General features: G+C 42.2%; 1 protein-coding gene across 2 annotated transcripts; it reads left to right on the forward strand.

Annotated features, from left to right (window-relative positions):
* Nucleotides 1-5,526: 5,526 nt before the first annotated feature.
* On the forward strand, nucleotides 5,527-26,014 carry LOC122779929 (serine/threonine-protein kinase PAK 3). 2 transcript variants are annotated; one of them, XM_044042607.1, is made up of 16 exons: nucleotides 5,527-5,719; nucleotides 16,191-16,384; nucleotides 16,466-16,566; nucleotides 17,693-17,846; nucleotides 17,958-17,995; nucleotides 20,313-20,375; nucleotides 21,394-21,549; nucleotides 21,633-21,807; nucleotides 21,970-22,033; nucleotides 22,579-22,627; nucleotides 22,725-22,837; nucleotides 23,304-23,421; nucleotides 23,575-23,674; nucleotides 23,939-24,135; nucleotides 24,210-24,347; nucleotides 25,116-26,014. In XM_044042607.1, the coding sequence occupies exons 2-16, from the start codon at nucleotides 16,213-16,215 to the stop codon at nucleotides 25,203-25,205; spliced, it is 1,728 nt and encodes a 575-aa protein (XP_043898542.1). In that variant the 5' UTR covers nucleotides 5,527-5,719; nucleotides 16,191-16,212; the 3' UTR covers nucleotides 25,206-26,014. The 2 variants fall into 2 exon arrangements, with proteins under 2 accessions (XP_043898542.1, XP_043898543.1); XM_044042608.1 differs by lacking the exon at nucleotides 20,313-20,375 and having other exon boundaries at nucleotides 5,528-5,719.
* Nucleotides 26,015-26,391: the final 377 nt, after the last annotated feature.

Genomic DNA, 26,391 nt, shown 5'->3' on the forward strand with positions numbered 1-26,391 from the left:
GAAAAGATGCCTCCAGTGAAAAGAAAGACAAACACTAGCAATCCTTCAGGAATCTGGAAAGGCTTGCATTTTATTTTTCTTTCTTTTTTTTCTTAAATCGGAAAACACATTGACGTCTTAAGCAGTTTATGTATTGACATTGGGCTGGAATTTCATCAGCTTTCAATAAACTTTTATGTCAAGTACAAACTGAAAAAATAGCTTAAGGGGGCCCATTGGAACATTTTGCTGCAATATATTCTAACTATATTCTAAAAAAAATAAGATATATTCTTCCCAAATAATAATCACCAAGAAAAGCAGGTTTTCTCCCACACTATACTGTTTACATTATCACTATAAATCTGAGGTGTGTGCACATTTAAGATAATTTTACTGAATTTACAACACGTAAATTTAAGGCTGCAGCTGAATAAAAAAGGCCTTTATTTAATTAAAACTGACAGTACTCAAAAAGTAGCCATGCACCATAAAAAACCACAACATTTAAAATGTAGTCACCCAAAAGTCAAATTGGACCTGGAAATCTTAAATATGGATTAAAAATAGACACGTGCAGGCTACTGTAGATCAGAAAAACTGGATACTCAAACTTCATATTAATTGCTGTGTTGACAGCAGGCTTCTAATTGGGTCCCAGATCAGGCTGTGTTGGGTAAATGAGTCACTCCTCTCTAATCTCTATAGAAGAGGAAAATAGGAGCGAGGGTACCTGTTCCCCCGCCTCTGTCCACCTCTTTTCTCATGTAAATGGGGGTGCGGTCCTCAATCCCGGAGACCATCTGCCCTTCCTCAGGGTTTGGGCCCCAAGCACTCCAGACGTGTCCTATTGTCTGTGTGTGTCCAGGCAGAAAGTGGTGAGTACACATGGTTCTTGTGGCCCAAAAGGCTCCTCCATCAAGGGTACAAGCCTGCTGTTCATTAGACCACATGTGACAGAGCTTGCGTGTCCTGTGTACTGAAACATCAAGGGGATCTAGCGTTTGTTTTGCCGGGGAGTGCTGTTCGGATTTAATGTGTGATGTCATTGTCAGTAACCGTTGGTTGAGGGATGACCAGACAGGGCGACATGCTGTGCATGTTTCTCTCTGAAGATATCATCACCATCACACAAGTAACTCAAACACAAAAAAAGTAAAACATAGATTTATAGTGTTATAGTGAGAAAATGAGCAAGTCTGGTTCACATCATCCTCTCTGAGACAGATGCATGAATCAACTGAATGACAGAGACCAAACTATTGATGCCCTGTCAAGTTCATAATTGTGTGGGACAGAGCAAAATGTCATTTGGAGTCTTTGGAAGAGTAATTGCAAATGTGCCACGATGATTTATAATGAACTGACCAAATGATTACAATTAGAGTTACTGACTGATCCAAGGAGTAAATATTCAAAGTTCATTTATTCTATAGGCCCTATGCAGAACATGCCATCTTTTTTTTTATTCTCCACTCTGCAACTGAGGTGTGCGCATCATCTCTGACCTATATCTACAAAATCCTCATGTGAACTGAAAGGTTAACCCCGACAACGCTCACAAACAGATTATGACTTTCCATTGGGCCTGCCCGGCTCATTTTCAAAGCTGCATGCTGCCGTCTGCATTGAAATTAGTTATTGAACAGTGGAAGCTCAGGGAAACGAGGCCGCGTCAGTGGTGTAGCACACAATACGCCAGCTGTCAGTGGGAGGGGCTTGTTCAAACCAGTGTTGTCATGGATAGTACTTTTGTGTTGTGTTTCCCTCCGAGAGCTCGTGGGTGCTGCTGTGCAAGGCCCGCTTTGCCCCTGACTGATGTTGACACGAGGCTTAATTGAAGACAGACAAGTGAGTAGAAGTTAGTTCACAGTTCAACACAGAAATGTCAACAAGGTGAATATCCAGGGTTTATATGTAATAATAAGAAAATGCTGGATCGTTAGTGACCATTGATAACAAATGTTTTGCGAGGTTAGGACACTTATAATAATAACAAAGATAATACATCAATATCGGCACACTGACTCCTCCCTCTAATCCCCAGAGGTTACTCATTTGCTTTCTCACACCTGTTTTACATTCAGAGGCGTGTCTCTAAGCATCTTTAGCAGCATTATAGCCAATGTCCTTGCCGAGTGTTTCGTGTTACTTTAACAATGAAGACTAATCTAGCTAGAACGGAGAATATACACCAAGAAATACTGTGAAAATACAAACTAACATTTATGATCTACAACATTCTGTAGCAGGATTACATAACAGGCAAACTGCTCTGTAATCTGCAAATACTGCACATGGTTGACAGAATGAAAATGGAGAGAAGAGTAATGATCCCTCCTCAGACTCATCAGTACCCAATCAATAGGTTACCCATTATCAGCAGGACAGAGGCCTACTAACCTCTTTTGGGGCTAAGTCACACAAATTGACACATTTCATGTGAGCATGACTCAAGTTACCAGCGGAGGGCTGACAGATGTTAATGTGATGTAAGCCAATTGAAGAGCATTTAAAACTCGTTTCCGTGAACAAAAAGAAGAAGTGAGAAACAAACATTGAACTTTGACTAATTCGAGTACTTTTTCATTAGATTGCTTATAGGTTGGGCTGAAAACTGTCTGTATATACGTTTTAACATGGTAATGGAAAAAGCAGCCTAGATCCTCTGTGTTCTCACAACTGCAGTGTGTGTGTCGTGTTTGATGCCGTCATTGTGCTTGTGTATGGTCTTTGTAAACGGATGTAAAGTTCATTGTATGCTGCTACCCTGATAATGGGCTCTGTCAAGCAAAACTATCAGACCAGAACGAGGGTCAGGGTCCCACCATATTAAATGTTTCTTTTTTTAGCAGAAGTCTGTGTTCAGTCAACCTGTTAGTACACGTGTCACTTTACGAGCCCCATGTTGCAAAATCCCTTCCTGTGTCACTGCTGAAATGTTGTTGGGCAGCATGAGATCTTGAAAAAGAGAAGTCCTGTGATTACTTACGGGAGGACAGAAAAAACACAAAACTTGGCAGAGTGCGACTGATATTTGATCTAGTGTTCTTTAAAAAGAAAAGAAACCTCTCAAGAACCATGCTCTATTGATGGAATCGAGGCATGTAACACTTTTACTGGAACTTCAAATATTTATGATTACAACACATAAAACCACACCAAATACAGAGGCTGAGGGTGTATTTGTATAAATGTACAGTACGTCTGAGTTCAGTCTGTGGTAGAGTCTCATGTCAAATCAAAGTAAATGACTGTTCATTCTAGTCCTTGTGTCATTCTTGGATATAGTCAGTATCGCCTTGAGCATCTCACAACTGCCCGATGTCAGCATTAACTTAAAGAAAATATAGAAAGTGTACTGTATATCCAGGCGCAGGGGAGAGGTGAGAGAGTTTTTGATGATAGTGGCTGAAATGTGATGTCAAGTTCAGTGGAATTCACCCACACACCTCGCCCCGTCTCATATATCATCATTTCCTGCGAGGCTTGCAAGTCTCTCTGAAGCCTCCACCTACCTCTGCTCCCTCCCAAGGCACGCTGAGCCGTGCCATAATATGATAATCTAAACCATAATTCGATATGGTTTATGCAGTAGTGATTGACCAGTGCTGGGATTATTTGATTCTCGACCAGATTCCTCTCAAATTTCTTGCTTCCATTTTGCAGAAAGACATACATCTTCATGGAGTGATGAAGAAGAAGAAAATACTTCTGCAAATAGTGAGATGTCGATGTAAATGATCAAATAGACTGACCTGGATGGGAAAGATGCATTGTTTTGCACAATAATCCCCTCTATTCCCGAGAAGGCCTAAACTTTCAAGGAGCCATAAAAGGTGCACACAAATACAATTAGGAGACTGCAGTTCTGCACTCATGTAGCACAGTGGTGCTAAATGAGAACAGCAGCAGTCTATCAACTTTTCGTTGAGAAAGCATGGTAACTAAATTCTGCGAAAGGAAAAGTTGGACCATGAATCTCTAATAAGGTTGTCACTTTATCCAGAAAACAAGTTTATATTAATATTATGCAACAGGCTATTTCTTATACCTGTCCCACACGAGAGGATATTAACTCTCTTTTGAACATCCTATAGTTTGAGGGATTAACAGACGCGATCTTTAACGTCATCAGGCGCATAAAGGAAAGGAACCCAAACTCTATGAAGTTTGAATTCTGCTAGGATTATGTTGGAATCCGATGGCCTGTTAGAGTTAATTAGTAACGTGTTTAACAGTGTTTGTCTGTCCATGATGTTGGACCTGTGATGGACAGCTGACTCATCCAGGGACTTTCTTCTCCATGAGCTGACTTCAAGGTTGACGATCCATAATTGCAGTCACATGTGAGGAGTGACAAGCACAGACAGTGATTTCAATTGTTGCTGCTGATGTTTTAAAACTTGGATTGACCTGCAGGAGATGTTCAAATGAAATCACATCTGCGAGGCCAGTATTATCCAGATGTTTTCATCAAGTTTCAAATGCTTTGTGGACATTTTTTCTGGTCCAACTGTGGCTCACAGCCTCTGTGTCACTGCACAATAAGCCTTGTTGTCTCTGCTGGAAATGGAAATATTATAGATTTTTATGAATCATCAGCTAATGTAAATTACATGAGGAACATTGTCTTTTTTTTGTTATCATCCGCATACTGTATGAGTGAAGACCGCCACAGAACAGCCATATTACTCTCAGACAGAGGATCGACATGAGAGGGGTTGTCAGGACAACCAGCCATGATTCACAGAGCCTCAGATCGGCCTCCACCTTAGGCTTGAAGCACTAGCCATGAGACAGAGCAGATGCTGTGACAGTTGGCCAATCACAGGTAAGATAGAGAAAAAAGATGACATCATAGGCAAATTAGGGCAAACGCATGGAGTATTTTGGTTGTCGTCCGTGCCGCTGCTTTTTATATTCACTTTTTATACTCTTAAAAACGACATCCTTTAGAGAAGAATTCTTTAAATATTGCGTCATATCCCACTGTTAAATCATAAATATGAAGTATTTTTGCTATATTCCTCCTTACATGGAACAATCATATTTATGAATCTGTTTTTTTTTTTCAAGTTACAAAAACTGTCTGGAAATACATGAAAATAACAGGGAGTGTTCTTTGCGATGAATATTTTAGTGGTGTGCGCGTACATTATACATTCTTTTCACGTATCAATATCAATATTATGTTAGAAAAGAGATTTATTTAAGCTAATTCTAATACACATTTCCTATTCCATGTATAAAGTCACATAACAATGGGACATAATTGAGTGGTATTAACTTAAACGAGTCACACTTTATCACATTTTCTGCACTTTTGTTTGGACGTTTTCTTTCATGTTTCCACCCTTGAAGTATTCAAAGAAGCTGCCCCTTAAGTCTGCAGTCTGTCAGCTAATTCTCACGCAGCGCGTTTGGTCTGTCAAACGCAAAACCAACTGTGTCCGGCCGTTAGCTGCCTCCGCCCCCAGACCTGCTGCCTGCATTAATATTCAGCCTCTCCGCCAATGAGCAAAGCAGGGCGGATGACATCACGGACCTGGGAACAGTGAGCAGCCAGTGAAGCATCCAGCCTGCCGAGCGAGCTTGCGTTTAGGGTCAGGAACTGGTCTGACTAGAGAATGGCAATCCTGCCTTTAAAGTGTCTATAGAAGGTGTTGACGATGACTCGACCACAGCTCCAGGCCCAAAGGCGAAACCCTGAACCAGAGAATGTGAAGACATATTTCAGGTAATTCCCTCTCTGTGTGTGCAATATGGATGTGTAGGCAGAGGGAGGAGAATGGAGGAGGAGGAGGAGTGGGAGGGGGGAGGCTGTGTATGTAGGGGTGCTTTGTAGCCTTCTTTTCTCTCTCCCCCCTTCTTCCATTCTGCACTGTCTTCCTTCCAAGAAGGCAGCTGTTTCATGAGCAGTGGATGCGTGCATCACATGGGCTGGACATGTTTTATGTATGACCAAGCAGCTCCCGTCTGCATAACATCATCTCTGTATGTCTCACACACAGCATCTCTATTGATGGGGAGGTGTTAGAATCAATGGTGCTGTTAGAACAGGGCCTGTATATGTGTGTGTGTGTGTGTGTGTGTGTGGAGAAATGCAGCAGCTGCAGTGGCAACACAAAAAAAAACAAAAAAAAACACTGGAACACAAATGAAGCAATGCTATTTTAGGTCTTTGGACCCGAGGCTGACTGATGCATCTGAGCTGGGTATGCTATGTTTGGGGCGGGCGGGGGAGGTTGATGGATGCTTGATATGTTGGTGGATGCTCCTTTGTTATCTCTGCACTGCCTCACTTATGGAGGGAGGGTTTTCATGAAGGAAATGGCTTTTACACACACACACACACACACACACAGAGAGAGACAGAGACAGAGAGCAGGGACTCTGCTGTGTCTCCGTCTCCCGGCTTCAACATGGATGTGTGTAGCAGTTTCATGGCGGCTGTGGTGACAGGGAGATATACAACATCTGGTCACCTGACTTCATTTGGGATTGGAGTGGGGGTGGGGGCCGGTCCTGTGAAAGCTGAGCTATTCTGCCTCGGATCCTTTCACAGGCGTCAGTGTTGGTGGAGGAGGAGGATAGAGAGCTGGATGTGTGTCTCTCTCCCCCCATCACTTCTTTTAGATGATGGTGCTGTCAGAGGAGGGAGACAGGGAGGGAGACAGTCCTCTCTCAGGGAGCACCGTCATCCTCCGGTGTGTGAGGAGCAGGGCCCGATGAGAGACCTGTTGTCTGGATGTTAGGGAGTCATGTCAGTGATCGAGGGAGGACGAGATGATAGTAGAGGGGAATTGGGGGATGGGATACTGAAGGTGCTACTCCCATCCAAACACTGGCGTATTATGTTCATATTGGTAGATTATATGCTCCGTCTAATCTACTCTCCTGCACACTGTACTTTTACTGCGATATCTCTGATTTATATGCTATAAGCGTAATATCAAGTGGCTGAAACACAAACTGCAGGCCACTCCTTTGTCATTGTCAGCATTAGAATGTAAATTTGATGATCTAAACTGTTGCTTTTCTTAAAACAACAACAACAACAAACCCCATAGAAGTAGTTTGTGCAGTGCAGCACATTACAGAGCGCTGGTCTTGGCAGGAAAGACACCAGACCTACAGTCGTAATCTAACGCAGTGCCACAATCACACAGCAGGTGTTTTGGTATATATACATCCTGCTGTTTAACCCGTCTATGAAACTGCCATTGGACACATACATTGTGACTGCAATTTGAGTAATAACTAAGTTCAGTGTTTACTAGATTAAAAACAACAACAAGTGGAGCACAGTCACATGGAATTGTTAGCTATACTTTTGATGTATTTTTAATTAGCATAGACCATTGAGCAATTCTACATTGAACAATTAAAATGCAATCTCTGTGATTTGCTGATGGTTTTGTTTTCAACTTGTGATTTCAATTTGAAAACAATTACTTTTGTACATCTCTTGAAGGTCATAGAGACAATGAAGTGTTTCATGTGTGTAATTTGTGTTCCTACCTCCTGAAAGATTGATTTTCAGTCCAAGTTAGATGATGTGACAGGACTGGTTCGTTCTACATCGCTGAAAGTAAAAGTACTTTATTGCAGCACGTTTACCCTGTGTAGTGTAAACACAACATCTGTGGGCAAAATCCTCGTCTGCCGTGGCTCAACTTGAGCGTGAGTGTTTTCACAACTGACCCTGATGATGGCGGAGAGGCAAAACTACATTATACTTTTATTAATCATGTGATTTCAGGAGATGACGAGTATTATTAGATAGACCAGCATTACAAGACTGAATAAGAGGAAAAACTAGATTACCAAATCATCACATTGCGTTTAGGAAGTTGCCTTGACTTTTGCCTCCTCCTTCTCTAACTTGCTATTGTTAGTACTCATCTACCAAAATAAAGCTGCCATTTATTATGTTTTTATTAATGTATACAGACCATTAGGATGCCGATATCTGGGGCCGATTACCGATACACTTTTCTTTTTGCTATAGTGAAATTAACATAGCATTGTTCATACACATGTCACAGTAAATGTGGATATACAATATCTTCATTATGGTAAATAAATAAGCATCAAAACAATAAGAGATGTAGGGGGCGCTAGCGTAGAAGTCAAAGAGGAAGCAGCCTTTTGATAATACATAGAAAGTAGAAAAACACAACAAAAAAGTGAAATCAGAATTCTCTCAAAAATATGTCCCGGATCATATTTCATTAGCTTTTCTTTCTTCCGGCCAAAAGTCTGAAATTGTGATAGAATTTTCCGTTTTCTATTCAAACATGATATCATTTCTATAAAGTCATTCCTTTTTCCAGCCTGTCTGCCCGTGCGCCTTGTTGTGTGTTAGTGTGCCGTTCCGGGCTTCCCCACAGTTTCCATTGGCCGGCGTAACCCAACACACGCGGCTTCTCTTACCTCACCTCAGTTAACAAAAGCAGTTGACACAGGACCTCGTCTTAGCTCGTAGCCTGCTAACCAGGCAGCCTGAAATATGATAGTAGGACACACACACACACACACACACATGCACACACATGCACACAAGTAGGCCTCCATCTGTTGAGGACTTATTCCGGGTGAGTTATGCTGCTATTGTTACGTGGAGTTGTCACTGAAGGCTCCATGTTGACAGTTTATAAAAGGTGTAGTGTCTCATGTGGGGCGCTAGAGCGGGGAGCCGGGGTATTTGTGGTAGGTGTGTCCGAGCTGCAGCCTGTGCGCTGTGGATTAACATGTAGGATTGCAAGCCATCTGGCCATTTTGTCTCAGACAGGGGAGGGAGAGTGAGAGAAAGAGACGGATGGAGAGAGACAGAGAGACACACTCACACACTAACACATTGACACAGCGCCCTCTTAGAAAAGGGTGATTTGTCTGCGTCCACAGCAAATGTAGACCCACAGCCGTAGATTATTTTGGGAGGAAGTAAAAGGTGTGAAAGCGTCCACAGTGAGATGATGGTGAATAGAGAATACTTGAAGTATGAAATGTGGTTCAGGAGGACAGGGTTCAGAGAGTTTAAAAAAGTCACGGGATAAAGAGTTTGCAGAGAGTCATCTGGACTAAAGATGAACAGGCTGCACGATGTAACATGCTGGAGAGGCTATGAAGAGGGGAGGAGTCGGATGACCTCACATAGGGTTCACAAAGTCATCTAAAAATACTTGATTGAACAGTTATACAGTCTTGTGGTGTATTTCTATTCCGCTCCGTGTACTGATTTTTCTTTTAATGTATTCCTGTGCCTTTGTGAAGCACTTTACATATGTGTATGAATAGTGCTATAGAAATAAACTTCGCGTCCGTTTCCACATCTGCTCTAATTTCAACTGGGTGTTTGAAGGCAGCAAACTTTGGTTTTGATTAAGAGCGAGAAACTAGATGTGCTGTGACACGCTGTCCTCAAACATGGAGGATTTTACTTTGTAAATAAATAAATACAATTGTGGGCAGTTTGTGCCCTCACGCTGTTTTGTCTCTACAATTGGCGAGTTTTAACCCTTTCTACTTGACTCTGAGAAGGTGCACCAGCTGGTGTGGCAGGAGGCAATCTACTCCCCTCTCTGCCTCCGGCTGGCTCTCATACACACATGCCCACCCATGCCACACTAATGCAAGAAAACACCTTGAAAGCTGATGGTCTCTGTGGCCGTATCAACCGCAGGAAACAGTCGCTGACTTTTGTCCGTCTCTACAGGAGTTTCTTGGACCGTAAAAATTGTTAAAATGAAAATGACAGTCGATTTGGCTCGCTTTTATTTTATATATTATAGTTGCACCACAAACCATCAAATTAGAACATATAATACCAAGCTTGCAAAAAAAATAAAAACCCAACACTTCTGCTTATTTCATTTAGACAATGATCACAATTTCTGATTGTGAATAGAAGGGCAGAAGAAAAACTGAACTGAAAATGTCTTGAATCATTGGACTGCACCATCAAAGCTGCTCCTTTTTGAAAGAAAGATAAATTGTCATAATGCACTAGTGTAATAGATCCGATATCAAAACATCTGTCTCTGACTCATTTAAATTAGCTTTAAAATCATTTATAAACGGCTTTGGTGCACTCAGCAGAATAAGATGTCCATGGCTCTTTTTGATAGATTTATTCCACTGGTAGCCAAGGATGTTCAATAGAGCAATTTGTTGTTTTTAATTGAATATTGTTTCTGCTTTTGCTGTTGACACATGTCACAGTGCAATTACCAACACTGTTTACCACTGACAAGCTGCTGAGAATAAGAGCGCTAATGTGACAGGATTTAAGACGCGAGGGGGGAACAACAGTTTGTGTGATATAAGAGAGCACTGGGTCCACTTCTGCTCAATTAAATATTAAATGACACTGAGCTCTTGGGCCACAACAGCAGGGGAAGTTTGGGAACGGATGACGGTGGAATGACAGTCTTGGTGGATGGTAGAGCTGCACATGACACTTAGTTTTGACAGATATTGTGACAATTTCAAAGCGTCCCCCCCCCCGTAAAGATGGCATTGTTTCAGGAAATACCTCCGTCCACACTGAACACTGTAGTTGCTCTGTAACGTTACACCGAAACAACAGAGGCGAAGAAGACGTTGTAAACATTAGATATAATAACAGAAACGGAGACAGAGTGAACCGAGCCAGGGAGTCTGTTTGTTTTAGTCTCTTTATTTCACCATTCAACACATTTTTCCCCCCGTGTGTATTCACCTAAACAGCCCCTCAAATGACACCCGTCAATGTTTACTATAATATTATTTTTTTCCACTGACAGTGACCATTAAAAAGGCAAATAAAGATCGGGTTAGGTCTCGGCGTCGGCAGATACTCAAGTCAAAACAGACAAAACATATTTTCCCATCTGAATCTGCAGCGCTGCACAATTTCACAATACTGCCATTAAAAAGAATTGGATACGAGGATTGTTATCTTGCATTGTGTGAACAGAGAAATGAGAGAATGTGAGAATGTGATGAGAGAAATGATGTCATTAGTGTTCACAGTGTCAAAGGTCAGAGGAGAGTGTTTAAACCTAAACCAGAGATGCGCTGATGTCATCTCATTTAGATTAAATCGAGGACTGGATCAGGAGAACACTGTGGAAAAATCATCAACATCTCAACTCAAACTGCTGTTTTTATACAGTACGGTGAATAGTATTCAAACTTTAATAACACGGGTTGATAAGAAGCATTTGAGGTTCAGTGATTATGTTACTAAAATAGAAAAAAATACTCTCTGTTAGTTGACAGGTCAGATCTCTAAGGAATCTCAGAGGTCAGTCATTGGTCAGTTAACATGGAAACACGCTCTAGTTGGCATATTATGAACGGGTATAACCCTTTTCTAGCAACACGCGTAGAAGATGTTCCTGTTCAGCATTTTCATTTTCGTGGCCCCGAGGCTTGTGCCGGCTAAAAATAGACGGTGAAAGAAAAAAGTTTGACTAAGAATTTGTTGTTGAAGAACAAAAACACATGATTCCACTGCTGTGAGGCAAATGAACAAATAATGAGTTTCAAAAAAAACAACTTAGTTCAGAATCTATATAATTACTCAACGACTTTGTTCGTTATGTGAACCAAAGATTGGCAGCTGCATGCAAAGCAGAGTTTTACAGGACCAGCCGGAGGCGGAACCTCCACAACCGACAAGAGCTAAATTTGCTAATTAACAGACATTTCCAACAGGAAACTGAAGTGTCTGTCACTTTGAAATCCACTCACTCTCATAGAGAAACACAGCAGATATGCGTCTAAGTTCATTTTCTTCAGTTAAATCCGAATGAAGGATTCCAAACACTGTGTAGCAGCAGTGGATCAACAAGTGCTGTGTGTCTGGATGTAAAACCACAGGTTTTCTCTATGGGCTTTGGTGTGGGCCGAGTGAGCAGTTGACCAAGCCTGTCTAATGGCAAGATAAAGCACCAAACATATAATTACGATAGTGTACACTTAAGCATGCATCGATTTGATCTGTTTTTCCTCTTGTGCCCTCTGGCAGTTTTCACCGTGTGTGTGTGTGTGTGTGTGCTGACTGTGTGTTAGTACCTCAAACAAACTCAACTACCCCTTTACAAAGGTGCCTGTATGCATCATGTATGCTGTTTATGGGTAAGCCCAGGAGTGGACTCACCATCTTTCCATTTTTCTATCATAATAACAAAAGTTACGAGTGGTTAATGCTCAAAAGACTTGAACCCACTGTGTTGTTTGAATACTTGCTTAATACTATTATGTAGACGTGAAGGAGGTCACGTCTTTTCCTTGAGGACGCTGCAGTGGAGGGTTTAGCCACATGAGGTTTTTGATCTTGTGATCGCAAATTGTTTTAACAGAATTGAACATCAAGCTCCTCCTCCTCCTCCTCCTCCCTCCATCTGAAATTAAACGGGGCGGCACCAAATGGGATCTATAGCGCTTTACGTCTTCATTGTGACCTTGACGGGTGACGTGCGAGCGAGAATTGCTTGTGCGGTGACATTTTGACACGCGTGTCGTCAGCCTTTAACATGAAGCGTCTGGGTCCTTTGTTTTCCTCGTGCGTTTCTGTATGTAATGGTTTTCAAGTCAACTCCTCTTGTCTTTCCGCCGTAGCTATTTTTAAAATACGGACAGTAAATCCAAGATAAATAAGATAAGAGCGTAAACTGTGGTTTCGGAGAACCACCCTTCCATTCCTCCTTATCCTCTGAATGCCCTCTAGCTGTCCATCCCATCCAAGTAATCAGCATCCTTCAAAGACGCACAGCCAAAGCCCAAGCCAAGTCAAACAGACAGTGTGTCCAAATCAGGGGCACGAAGAGCCAGACTTATGGAGCCCTCCCCCCACTGTGGGGGCCATTACTGAGCTGCCATGGGCTCAAGATTAGAGTCTTGCTCCTGCGTTAGCCGTTCAAATTCAGCATTAATGTTTGAAAGAGAGAGAAAATGCGTGCTTGTCATGGGCGGGATTAATATTTTATGGAAGAGAAATGTGAAAACATCCCCAGTAATATCGTGATGTTGTTGTTGTTGTTGTTGTTGTTGTGGTGGTGGCTCTCTGTGGTTTCATTAGAGACATCAGCGTTCTGTCAAAGCATCACCTCCTACCAAAGCAGTTACAGCAGTTTATTTCTTCCGATTTGTCGCGGGTGACAGAGGATGTGTGTAATATTTGAGCCTCGTGTAAGAGTATCTTCAGTATCAGGCGTAGAGTAGATTTATGATACTTCTGATCGAGGAATAGGAGCCACTTGGTTCAGGGACTGACTGACTGTCAGTCTGCACATTAAATAGGTCAGTGGTGTGTGTGTGTGTGTGTGAGTGAAGAATCAGAAATGATGACAAAGTGCATTTTATAAAATCCTTCAATAATTACCATAATTATATTCCCTGTAATGTTGTGCTATATGAATAAAATTGACTTGTGGTTTCCTTCCTATCCCCCACTAATTGCCACTGTTGTGTGATACAGAAATAGTTCTTTAACCACTCTAATTAATCCTAATTGTGACACGTGTGTCCTGTGTTGCCTGGTCCTAAAAAGGACACGAGAATGGACTTAAATATCAATTGCTCTATTCAAAAAGGAGCCATAACCTCCTGTCTCCACGTCATTATTTGGCTCGTATGTCACCGCTACGTTTGACGCCTAATTGATTACATCCCTGTGACTCATGTCAGGTCTTGTGTGCCATGTGCTCGTGTTGGGGAATCCACTTCTGTTTGCGTGGCTATTAAAATTGTATGGGGGAAAAAAACAAAAAACAAACTCAGACTGGCAACAATGTGTTTACAAGATTACGGTCACAGATTAGCAGAGGCGTCAGTCACAGCTGCATTTTAGTCTCGGCTGAGCAGACGAGGTGGATTTATGCACTTACATATAAGCTATATGGAACACATACACATACAAAAATAGCAATGATTTACAGTTAACAGTTTAATAGAGGATTTCCTTCTTGACCTCAGGTGGTGCAGTATTCATACTTACAGCTATAACCTCATACACATTCTCTCCATTATCTCCTCCCAGGTGTTGTGATAACTGCCTTGTTAGCGAGTGCTCGTCGCTTAAGCATGTCAACATTGTGACACACTTCTGTCAACGTTAGAGTAGCGCCGGGGTTTGTGTTGTCACTGCAGACACACCTTAACCCTCCAGTCTGAGAGAACCTGTTTGCTGCAGATGTCTGGACTCTGACCTGGAGCTCATCCAGCAGGCTCACCTCCTCCACCTCCTCCACCTCCTCCTCCTCCTCCACCACCAACATTACATCATGGTAGATCCTGGAAATTCAAAAAAATAAATAATGTTTTGGCATGTTTAATAGCTTTGTGTAGCTGTGTGGTGGTTATTCAAAAGTAGTGTTTGCTTAAGTGCCAAGATGGAGTCATAAACAGTGACTTTTATTTATTATCACTCTGTCTGGAGTAAGTCATCTTTTATTAAATAGATTGGATCAGTATTTAACCCTTTTCTTCCCCCATCCTCACTTTTTACAATGTGCTGTATCTTGACTTGGATAAGAAGATGACACTTCATCCACGTTACTTAAAGGCTCGCATTACAAAGGCTGACACACAACACATAACGTCCTGCAGTGGGGCTGCAATCGCTGTCATTTTTTAAAATATTAAATATTGACTTGACCTACACATCATATTGTACTGACAGAAGAGAACACGTCTTTGTTTTGCACAGATTTAAACACACACTAGTCATTTTAAATGGAGTGTATGTAATGAATAAATAAAATAGTGTTGTTGATAAAAATCGGATTAATAACACATTCATTTATATTTACAGTATTAAAGAGAAAGATATTTTGGAATGGATGGAATTTAAATATTGGACTCCGTTAAGTTCACTGCTTATACTATAAACAGTAATTATCTGAATCTTATAAATGTCTCATACAGGTTATCGTTTTAAACATTATTGTGAAGCTTGTTCCGTAAAATGAACCGTCAAAGCAGCAGATGGGGAAGCACAGTGGCGTTGCGTTTTAATGCTGTTACTGTAGACGTGTCTGATTAAATCACGGCGTCCTATCATATTACATCGCTCCGCTAATCCCATTCTATCGCTCCAAACCAGTTTTTGTAGTTGGTTAACAAAGGCCAGGGTGTAACCAACCAGATTTAGCCTTGTTTTGGTTGTTATGCAGAAATCTAAAGGCCACTGTGAAGGCACATGTGCAAGTTGTCAGAGGCAGCATTGCGTCGTATAAGAGCTGAGGAAGGCTCTTTGTTTGCTAATGTAGGTCCATGCTGGGATGGCCCCGATTCTGGGATGCCTGTGCTGCACATCACATGATGGGTTTGGCCTCGGGGTGAGGCACTGAGAAAGTCTGAGATGTTGTAGAAGATGAGTGTTGAGAGTATGTATTCCTGCCAGTTTCTTTTGAGAATCAACTCCTGGTTATTATAGATTGACTGAACACTGGACTCCACCTCTGTCCTAAACAGCCTCTACTCCAATATCAAAGAAAAACAAATATTTGTGCAATTTTAATTTCAGAAATTTCACTTTTTTGTGATTTAGTTAGAAAGAATTTTCACTAAAACATCACAAATGACGATAGAGCTTCATTACAAGATGAGAGAAACGACTTTTTTTTAATTAGATTTATATTCTAATGACAGAATGATAACCTAAGATATAAATCACTCACTAACTTTCTTAGATTAAGAGTGTTATAACTATCTGAATGTGTCATTGCCACATTTTTCTGACTTAAACCTCATTCTCAGCCTGGGTTAATGACTATTCACACAGAACAAAGCATTACTCCCCACTTTCAGCTTCAGGTATAACGATCGGCTGTAATCTAAATAAATAAGGTTTTCAACTTCAGGTTAGTGAAACAAATGATTGAAAGACATTATAGTGATAGTTCAGACTCACTTTACTGAAGATCGGGAAAAAACAAACACGGAGAAAAGCAGTCCAATAAATCCAGGCGAGGTCACGGCAAAAATCCAGAGTTAAAACACGAGAAAAGAAGGCGAGAGATTAATTTACGCCGGAGTAACAAAGACAGTCTTGTTGGCAGAGGAGCTTAAATACAGAGAGGTGAATTGGCAACAAGTGTGGTTGAATTTTGGCGGGAAAATAGTCCTGAGTGACACTTTTGTGTATGGTTATAGATGATGCATTGAAATGTGTCAAATCTTACCCTCCTCCACCTCTCTCCCTTCCCGTCTCACAGGACATTGTGAGTGCCACTAAAGATGTCTGATAGTGTCGATATTGAAGAGAAACCACCAGCCCCCCCCTTGAGAATGAACAGTAGCTCCCGAGACTCTTCATCAGTGAATCACGCCTCTAAACCGCTTCCAATGGCTCCCGAAGAGAAAAACAAGAAGGTCCGCCTGCGCTCCATCTTCCCCGGCGGAGACAAGAGTGAGTGTCCGCCTCTGTGTCGCGTTCACGTTCTTACAGCTCGTAATTCACGCCGCCTTTTTTCTCCTTCGTCTCCTGTAGCAAACAAGAAGAAGGAGAAGGAGCGTCCTGAGATATCTTTACCTTCAGACTTTGAACACACTATTCATGTCGGCTTTGATGCGGTAACGGGAGAATTCACGGTGAGTGGCTCTTTCACCACACACACACACACACACACACACACTGGAGGAAACTCCTTCAGGTGACAGAGTCAACTAATACTAATACAAATTGGACATTTAGTTGAATGACAATCACTCATTCACCAGTGTCATGTTTTATTCCTGCACAAGCCTGTGTAAACAATACCATGCACAGTTTTCCCTCATTGTTTTTATTCTCTCCATACAGTCATTCATAGACAATGTCGACTATCTACTATGTTGACAATTACAATGAGCCCCAATGCAAACATAACCAGTGATGTCCACTTTTTAAACACTTTGCATCAACTTTTGTTATCACTCCAGTTTGCCAAGGTGGTGAGTAACACATTTTCCTGTGGTGACAGTCGGAACAGATGCTTTTTTTTTTATCACCTTAAACACATTCTAAGTGCTTTTATAGTGACGGTTCATTGTATTGTATTGTGTTATACACACTACACGCCAGACTGTTCAATCAGTATATTATATCACGTCCATATACGAGCACACTTTTAAATGTGTTGACCGACTGGAATGGACAGAAAAAGTGTCTTTTGACACAATTTTCTTGTGTCCAAATACAAGAAAATCCCCAAATCCATCCACTATCGAAATAAACAGGCAACAGGAGACGACTGAAAGCTTTTACTGGAGCGTAATTTGAAAACGATGAGGGGAGTTATGTCAAGCAATACTTGTCAAATGATGTTTTTTATGCTAGTTTCCGTTCAGGTAGTTATCAATGATGTTACTGTGTTGTGAACTAGGACGGGATGGCGAGAGCTCGAGGCCTCGTCGTTCTTCCTCTTTTAAACTTAGACTAAAGATTTGACTTCCAAATGTACAACACTGAGTCCGCGGCGTGGAGAACAAGCAGTTCCCTGTTCATTCGATACGCTTGTGCGCCTGTGAGGCCTGTGAGATCCCCCTGATTACGCTGGTTTTGTAGATTTCCATGTGGATGCTGTACGTTACTGCTGATTTCCTCTTCAGCCACAAACACCAGAGAACAAATAATAATAATAATAATAATTCATTTACACAAAGATGATATGGATGGAACTTGACTAATGTCGCTTGAATCTCAAGTTTCACTTCAGATTGTGGTCTGTTTGTGCAGGGCATCCCAGAGCAGTGGGCACGGCTCCTCCAGACCTCCAACATCACTAAGCTGGAGCAGAAGAAGAACCCGCAGGCTGTGCTGGACGTCCTAAAGTTCTACGACTCCAAAGAGACCGTCAACAACCAGAAATACATGAGCTTCACCTCCGGAGGTGAGCATCAAACTCCAAGAAGATGAAGAATTTAATGTGTGTTAATGTATAATAAAAAAGATGTTCAGTTCTGACGCTGTCACTACAGGAATGTTTTCTTTCTCGTTACAGACAAGTCGGCGCATGGATACATCGCAGCAAACACTCTGGTGAGTTCTCAACTGTTAGTTAAGCTTTAATAATACATTTCATTACGTCTGAGAGTATTTGTTAATAAGAAAAACAACATCAAATGTTACTTTGTTAAAATATATGCTGGTTAATGGCCTCTAATGACTATTTAAAAAGAACTCTATTGTTCATAGTTAAACGTGCAGCTCCTCACTGGCGGTGGCTCCTTGGTTTTGTTTCTTTTTTACGAGGTATTTTATTGCTGCACTGCATTTGTGGATCATCTCCAGAGTGTCTGGTTGTTACAGTATAAACTGCTGCAGACGCGGGTTACCTTAGCTGTGCAGTAACTCACTCTCTCAACTCACACGTATGATATGAAGCGACTTTTATTTCTTATGATTTATGTAAGCGTGTAATAAATGAACAGGTAAGTTACGGCATTATGTGGCTTTATTTCTCTATCTTCATCCTCTGACTGCAACACAGTCAGTCTTCCTCACTTTACTCGCTCCATCTCTGTCTGGGAATCTCTGGTTCTTGACTATGTTCCTGTCCTGCTTCACTGGGGAGCTCTGCTTGCATCTAGAGGGACTCCCACTGTGCTGACCTCATTTCTGGCTCTGACCAGAGTAATGTGTGCTTTGACTGTAGAATATGAAATCCTAGTCTGTTCAATGGGACTTGCAGCCCAAGGCAAACTGCACTTTGTGCAGGGCTTCTGCATGAGAGAGCTCTTGTGAAGGTCAGGTGGCATTCAGCATCTCAGCCTTGGACTGTCACAGTGGACCGCGGCTGCAGGAGTGACTCAGCTGTTGGCTTCGGTGCCACAAATTGGGCCACGCTGTCTGTGACGAGCAGAAAAGGCAGGAGACGTGCCAACAGTTAAAGTGAGCAAGTTTTCTTAGAGAAACATTCATTCCATTCTGAGCAACTTCCTGCTCTTTGTCAGATTTATAGATTTAATCCCAGTTTCTACTTAGAAAGACACCGAATGAGTGCGTTCCATTTTTGACAGAAAAAGCGTTACCTTCAGAATAAAAGTAGTTGTTATTTTGGGACCATAACTGTAATTGAAACACAAGTTTTGATTAGTGTTCTGTATGTTCTGGCTAGTTTGTTCCTTCAGGCTTCTGTAGAAACATGGCAGCACAAGATAGCAGCTTCCATAAAGCAAGGCCCTTGCTACGGAAGAGGATTAGGGCCAAAAAGAGAGAGATTAAATGATTTATTATAACTTTAATCTCAGAAAACAGACTTTTTCCCTCATTTTCACCTGCTACAATCTACTTTTATTTGACTGTTATCTTGTCTTTTTAATTAAGGATTAAGAAAAAATATTGCCCATAATGCACTGGCTTGATGGTAAAGAAACATCCGTACTCATTGTTTTGTGAAAGATCTGGTTTTTCATTCCCTTCTCTGAGACTCACTTTTATTTATTTTTATATCATTAGCAGACATTTGAATATTCTCAGCAGACAGTGTTGTAGAATCTATTCTGTTAAGTTGGTATTTGTTTTTTTCTGTTTTGCTGTGTCATGTTTCCACTGTTTGATATTTCCACACGAGCCCTGCGACCAAATATCTGGATGTTTAACTTCGGCGTGCGTCAGAGCCACATCATTAGTCTGTCAGCTCACAAAGACGACGCTTTCACAACCTGACAGTTTGTTTTTTTCCCCCCCGAGTGTGAGCTTTATCCCACGCTGCACTTGACATTTCATCCTCCACAATGACACACAATCCACAATCAGTACTAATTTAGGATTTGTTTTAGTACAAATGGATAAAAATGTTTAAAATCCAACACTAAGAAAAGACACAAATATTATAGACGTAATAAAAATGTGATATAATGTAGATGAGTCTTTCCCAATCCTGGTCTTGGTGGACGTTCCTCCAAACATGCAGGGCAGTGGGTCCTTGAAGACCAGGATTGGGAAACACTCATCTCGATCAACTTTAATAATATAATAGTATGACGAAATAGCAATACATACATAGTTACAGTAGTGCCGAACAATCACTGAGGTGTAATCTTCTAGTTTTGGTCGCCTAATAACTGGATTGCATTGGAATTCACAAATAATACATTGGACAATTTACATCCACTGAATGTTTGTGCAGGGACAGTCCTCACGTAGCTATTGTGTCTCTCTCATGTCCTTGTCCTCATGCTTTTTGGTGAGGAGGACAGTTTTGGGACTGGGTGTCCATCCCTCAGTAGCAAAAAAAAAAAAAACCCTGCCCTCCAACCCTCCCCCCCTTCTCCCCCTGCAGTCCACTTACTCTTATAAACATTGTGTGGGTTTGTTTTGAGTAAATCCTCCCATTTTCAACCTTCACATTCAGAACCGGCTGCTGTCATCCGGGCCTCCTGTCAGCCTTAGAACCTGCAGCGCATTATTTGACAAGGTAACTGCTCCATATTACTTTCCACATGATGTATCTCTACCATTGGCTATCCTAATTTCCTGCCGACTGGCTAATGCAAAAACACAAACAAATATTTTTGACTTTCGATCACCACTCTCTGTACTGAAAATCCATGGGGGGTGTCGTTTGTTTTTGATCTCATAAGTGTGTTTATAATCTGACGGTGAAAAATGGCAGGGCAGGGGCGCATGTCACAGAGGGCTGTGATGACTGTCACAACTGCATGTGTGAGCTCATCTATTAACCAATAACATCCCTCTAACTCCATCACTGCATGCCTCTGTAAAGAAAGCTTACACACACACTCATTCCCGCACTGCAGTCTTGGCTCAACCCTCCATGGAGAAGGTCAGAGGCCGTTTGTGTGTGTGTGAATGAAGCAGTGAGCCTTCACTCCAGCCACGCCCTTTTCCCTTTAATCACTAGAATTAAGCTGCACTGCATGACAAAAAATGGAAAGGAAGATGATCCGAGGCGAGCAGAGCTTTGGATTCGGGGAGGTAAAGGCCGAGCACTAAGCATAATAAATATGTCTGAGGCATATTAATCATGCTTATTTAAAAACAAAAGGTATCTTCCATATGAAGAGGACGTCCACACGGCAAAGCTGTGGCATGTTTTCTCCTATATGGCACGGTTCAATCAAACTCCTTTGTCATCATTGGCTCATGGCCCACCTGACCCAGCCCCTGAACCAAAAACAAAGAAAAAACACTCAGGTAAACAGCAAAGAATGGCAACGCCCTCTTTTAACAGCACTCACGTGACCCATAGTGCTTTCCTCCATCATTAACAGACTGTGTCAGGTGTCCTGATATATCTGATATACTCTATGAGTTCTTCACCTCAGCCGGCCACAATTCCGAGTCTGCACATGACTGGTTTGGGCTTTTATTGTGGAAACAATTCCCAACAGCAGAGAAATCGAGGAAAAAATGAGAGGATCGGTATCAAGGCAAAGGCATCATACACGTTTACCAACACCTCTTCTTTCCAGGGTGCCAAAACGTCATCGTCAGAGCCCCCCATCGCTCCACCTGTGTCCGAAGAGGAGGACGAGGAAGAAGAGGAAGAAGAGGAGGAGGAGGAAGAAGAGGATGACGATGACGAGTTGCCCCCCGTCATTGCACCCCGGCCCGAGCACACCAAATCTGTGAGTACATGCCGAGAGAAATCCTTCGGCTGCAAATCGCGCCTCTGTCTGCCATTCTGTGACTCTTTTCTCCCCACATTCAGATCTACACTCGCTCCGTCATGGACCCACCAAAGCCTCCCTCCCCCGTGAAAGAAGTGGTGACGCCACCCGAGTCACAGGTCCAGCCCGAGAACACGTCCAACACCATGTACCGCCACACCGACCGCCAGAGGAAGAAGTCCAAAATGACAGATGAGGAGATCCTGGAGAGACTCAGTAAGTATCTGTCATTTATCCATTTCACTATGACATATCTTTGTTTTATCTTCAATTTTAAAATGATCAATGGTGTTAAAATGATTGCAAAAATGCAAACGTTAAAGTGTGAAGAATCTCATGACAGTGAAACACTGCGTGTGTCTTCTTTCTCTGATTCAGGGAGTATCGTGAGCGTGGGGGATCCCAAAAAGAAGTACACACGCTTTGAGAAAATAGGACAGGGGTAAGTGTGTCACATTTGAGGAGCGGTCAGAGAAATGGAGCGACAGTGGAGTGACCACTTCAGTGTATCCTCAAATCTTTACATGCTCACGACACTGTACTCACCTCTGGGTTATGTATTAGTGGCAGAAACTGTGCGTCATCGTTCAAAGCTTGTGAAAGTGCACAGGTGCTGCTCAGACTAAGATCGGGCCGCATTCCATTCCTTTGAACAACATTTGGAAACTATAAATTGGAAACAGCAGTCGGCGCTTTTCTTAGCTCTGTAACCAGTTTCCTCTTTCTCGCCTCCAGCTGGTTCAAAGTGCAGCTTCTTTCGCTTTTTAACAAACACCCCAAGGCGCAAACACGTCACACCGGCTTTATATCAACTTCATTGGCTGCCGGTTCATTTTAGAAGTGATTTTATATAGATTTTCTCTATAATTAACCAGTATATTTAGTAGATGAAATCTTAGCATTCTTTATTTATGCTGTTGTAGCGTGACTTTATTTACGCAGAATGCTGAACGATTGAATGACTTGTGTGATTGTGTGTCCTCACAGAGCGTCCGGCACTGTGTACACCGCCATCGACATAGCAACTGGCCAAGAGGTAAAGCTGTGTATTTTTTTTAACTTATTGCTCACTCAGCCATAATGGCTTACTGCTGTTGTGAACTATAAAAACAATCACTTTCCTGCTTCCTCAGGTCGCCATCAAGCAGATGAACCTGCAGCAGCAGCCCAAGAAAGAGCTGATCATCAATGAGATCTTGGTGATGAGGGAAAACAAGAACTCCAATATAGTAAACTACCTGGACAGGTAGCTCATTAATATGATTCTTGTTCAAAGGAGGTTAGAACTCAGCATATCCTTATATTTGAAGAGATAAGATGAGCAAATGTTATTCTGAACTCCATTTTAGTAACAGTAATAAAATAGTTGTGTGAATGAACCCTCTGATTTATAGTCAGTAGCTAAAGGAGGTCAAAGTGACATTGAAGGATGAGCCTCCTCGTCCTTGTCTTCTTCCTCATCTCCTTCTTCTACCTTCTCCCTTTTAATGGTAGTCAGCTTTTGTCTTAAGGGGCATTACTGCCACCTGCTGTTTGAAGTAAAGTACGCCACATAAAAATGCAGTTTGAGTACATCTGCACTTATTGTAGTAAATAACTGCATTATCAAGCATATAGTGTGTTCTTCTTCTTCTTCTCAATCTGTTCGTCTGTAATCTGTCCAGCAACAGCTGATGACACAATGCATATTCCACTATTTCTCCATTGTGTAGTTACTTGGTGGGAGATGAGCTCTGGGTTGTGATGGAGTATTTGGCCGGCGGCTCGTTGACAGATGTAGTGACGGAGACCTGCATGGACGAGGGCCAGATCGCTGCGGTCTGCAGGGAGGTAAGAAGTCTACTTTAGACCTCGGCAGGAACCGTCCGCCGACTCTGCCGCTACTGTTCCCTGACCCTTCCATTCAGACGGGAGAAAAACTGCCATGAGAAAAACTGTGTTTTTGGATTTGAATGTTTCTCTCCTCCTTGGTTTCCTCTTCAGTGTCTTCAAGCTCTGGACTTCCTCCACTCCAACCAGGTGATCCACAGAGATATAAAAAGTGACAACATCCTGTTGGGTATGGATGGATCAGTCAAGCTTAGTAAGTCTTTACTTTATTGACATATCTTTATTCTTATTATCATCATCATTAAACGACACACATGACGTACAAAGCAGCTATTACATATCTATTACCACCACATATCCAGACACTCTTGCAATCCAAGAGACAGTGGTAATGACTTAGATCAACTTCCTGTCACACTGGTGTCCGCTCATATGTATCCTGCCTCCAGTATACGCTTTCTTCCTGGTTCATTTTTCATTCGCGGTCCACTGACACAAGCTGAAACTCCCTCTGCAGCCGACTTCGGCTTCTGTGCCCAGATCACTCCAGAGCAGAACAAGCGCAGCACGATGGTGGGGACGCCTTACTGGATGGCACCGGAGGTGGTGACTCGGAAGGCTTACGGCCCAAAAGTGGATATTTGGTCTCTAGGAATCATGGCGATAGAGATGGTGGAGGGAGAACCACCCTACCTGAACGAGAATCCACTCAGGGTAAAACACAAGCAGCATGTGACTGTGCTGTGCAGAGATGAAGTATTTCTGTTTGACCACATTCTTCTGTCCAGGCTCTGTACCTGATCGCCACCAATGGGACTCCAGAGCTGCAGAACCCGGAGAGACTGTCGTCTGTGTTCAGAGACTTCCTCAACCGCTGCCTGGAGATGGATGTGGACCGCAGAGGCTCTGCCAAGGAGCTGCTCCAGGTAAAACTGAGACACGTACACAAATCTTATCTTATATTCATCCGAAGATTTACAGACTACTATGAAAAGTCAAAGAAAAACACACAAAATTCATTAACTTGATGAATTATCATCTCAAATACTCAATTGAAGACATAATATTTACAACAATGTACACGTTGTTTATGAATAAGGTAAAATATCCAAATACCACTGTAGAAAATAGCTCACCTTGACTTCTGGTGTTGCCATGGCAACATGCAATATCAGCTACACATATGAACTCGTACTGTACCCTGTGAATAATGTGGCGTCAAGCGGGTCGTTTTATGATTCAAAACTAAATGTAACACTGATGCGGGATTACAGAACGATTGATGCAGTCTTCATTCATTCATTCATTCATTCATTCATCTTCTACCGCTTTATACTTCACATGAGGGTCTCACACTCACACCTACGCTCCATCCAAGTTTCCTCATCCCCAAATCTGCATGTTTTTTGGAAACTGGTGAACCCGGAGAAAATCTTTTAATTTATTATAACGTTTGGATTAAAAGTGTGAAATCTACAAATATAACAAATATTCATTATTTAGTCATATGCAAATGACATGAATAATGCATTTGAACGGTGTTGCTTCTGCTCCTGGAATTGCTCCTTAACAATGACAAAGACAGGTTCTCCATCAATATTTGATGTCCCACCTTTTTCCATCGTCTGCTCTCTGTGTCGCGCCGCTGCAAACGTTAAATGTCAGCCTCTCTCTGGTGTCTCTGTCCTGTGCAGCATTCCTTCCTCAAGCTGGCCAAGCCTCTATCCAGCCTGACGCCTCTGATTGTAGCCGCGAAGGAAGCCATAAAGAACAGCAGTCGCTAGGGCGTGCCCTCTGTCCGCACCCAAGGCCCGGAGCCCCGTCTGTGTCGTGTGCGTTCATGGGGCCGGGATCTGGGTGTATGAGGGGCGAGTGACCTGATAGTGATGCCACAGGGAGGGGGGAAGTGTGACTTGCAGTGACGGCACAAGAAGGACTAAAGACCCCCGAGCCTCGTACGTAGGATGGATATCTGGCCTTGCAGCCTCTCGGCCCATGCTGCTGAAAAGACCTTGCCTCTTTGTTTACTTTTCCAACACTCCATCACAAGCCTGTGTGTGTGTCTGTGTGTGTGTGTGTGTGTGTGCGCGTGTGTGTGCGTCCACATGTTTGTGTCAATCGTGTTGTTAAAGGAGGCCGTCGCTCCCTGAATCCAAAAAAAAAACCTCAGGAGTGATGAGGAGACACTGACGAAAGCGAGGACGTGCGACGCTTTGTTTTCTTGCACCTGCAGTGACCAGCTGATGTGAGAGAGAGAGTGACTCCTGACCTCCGACCTTTGCCTGCATGACTACGGCTCTGTGCAGAAACACCGCTGCTCCACTGCAGTTTGTTACATCTCAACCTACGTGTGTGTGTGTGTGTGTGTGTGGAGGGGTGCAGCTACACTGGGGAACGTCATGAATAATTTCACAGGACCTCGCTCAGCTTTAAACCTCCCTCAGTAATCTGCTACAGGTCATGTGACCCAGCTCCTTAGAAATAACAGAAGGCCATGAAGGTCACGCAAGACAAGTAACGACCACAACGTCAAGTCCAAGTGCAGATCACGATCCCATTTGAAACATGTAATAAAACAGACAGTTTGAAGTAGGAATTATTTAAGAAAAAAAAAAAAAGTATGTCTTTTGTTTGTGTCTAAATTAATGTTTTTTGTCAGATGACATTGGAGGAAAACACTTAACTGATAAATATTCAGTTTTACTCACAACAGTCACAACATTTCAGCTTTTCATTTGTTTTTATTTCAGTGGCAGGTTGTGTAAAAATGTGTCTCCAAACAACAACAATTAATGACGGAAAAATCAAAACACTGTACATTAATATACATATATATGTGTATATATATATATATATATATATATATGTGTGTATATATATATATATAGGTATATATATATTTATATATATATGTACGAGCAGAAGTGTGAACTGGAAAATCTTTCGTCTTAAAATTGTCGAATCGAGGTC

Source organism: Solea senegalensis, linkage group LG13 (genome assembly GCF_019176455.1).
Source record: "Solea senegalensis isolate Sse05_10M linkage group LG13, IFAPA_SoseM_1, whole genome shotgun sequence".
Taxonomy (NCBI): Eukaryota; Metazoa; Chordata; class Actinopteri; order Pleuronectiformes; family Soleidae; genus Solea; species Solea senegalensis.

Coding starts and splice junctions, on each gene's coding strand:
- LOC122779929 (XM_044042607.1), top strand. CDS start 16,213: ATGTCTGATAGTGTCGATATTGAAGAGAAACCACCAGCCCCCCCCTTG. Junction 20,376..21,393: donor GCAGCGCATTATTTGACAAG/GTAACTGCTCCA, acceptor TCTTCTTTCCAG/GGTGCCAAAACGTCATCGTC. Junction 21,808..21,969: donor GGAGATCCTGGAGAGACTCA/GTAAGTATCTGT, acceptor TCTCTGATTCAG/GGAGTATCGTGAGCGTGGGG.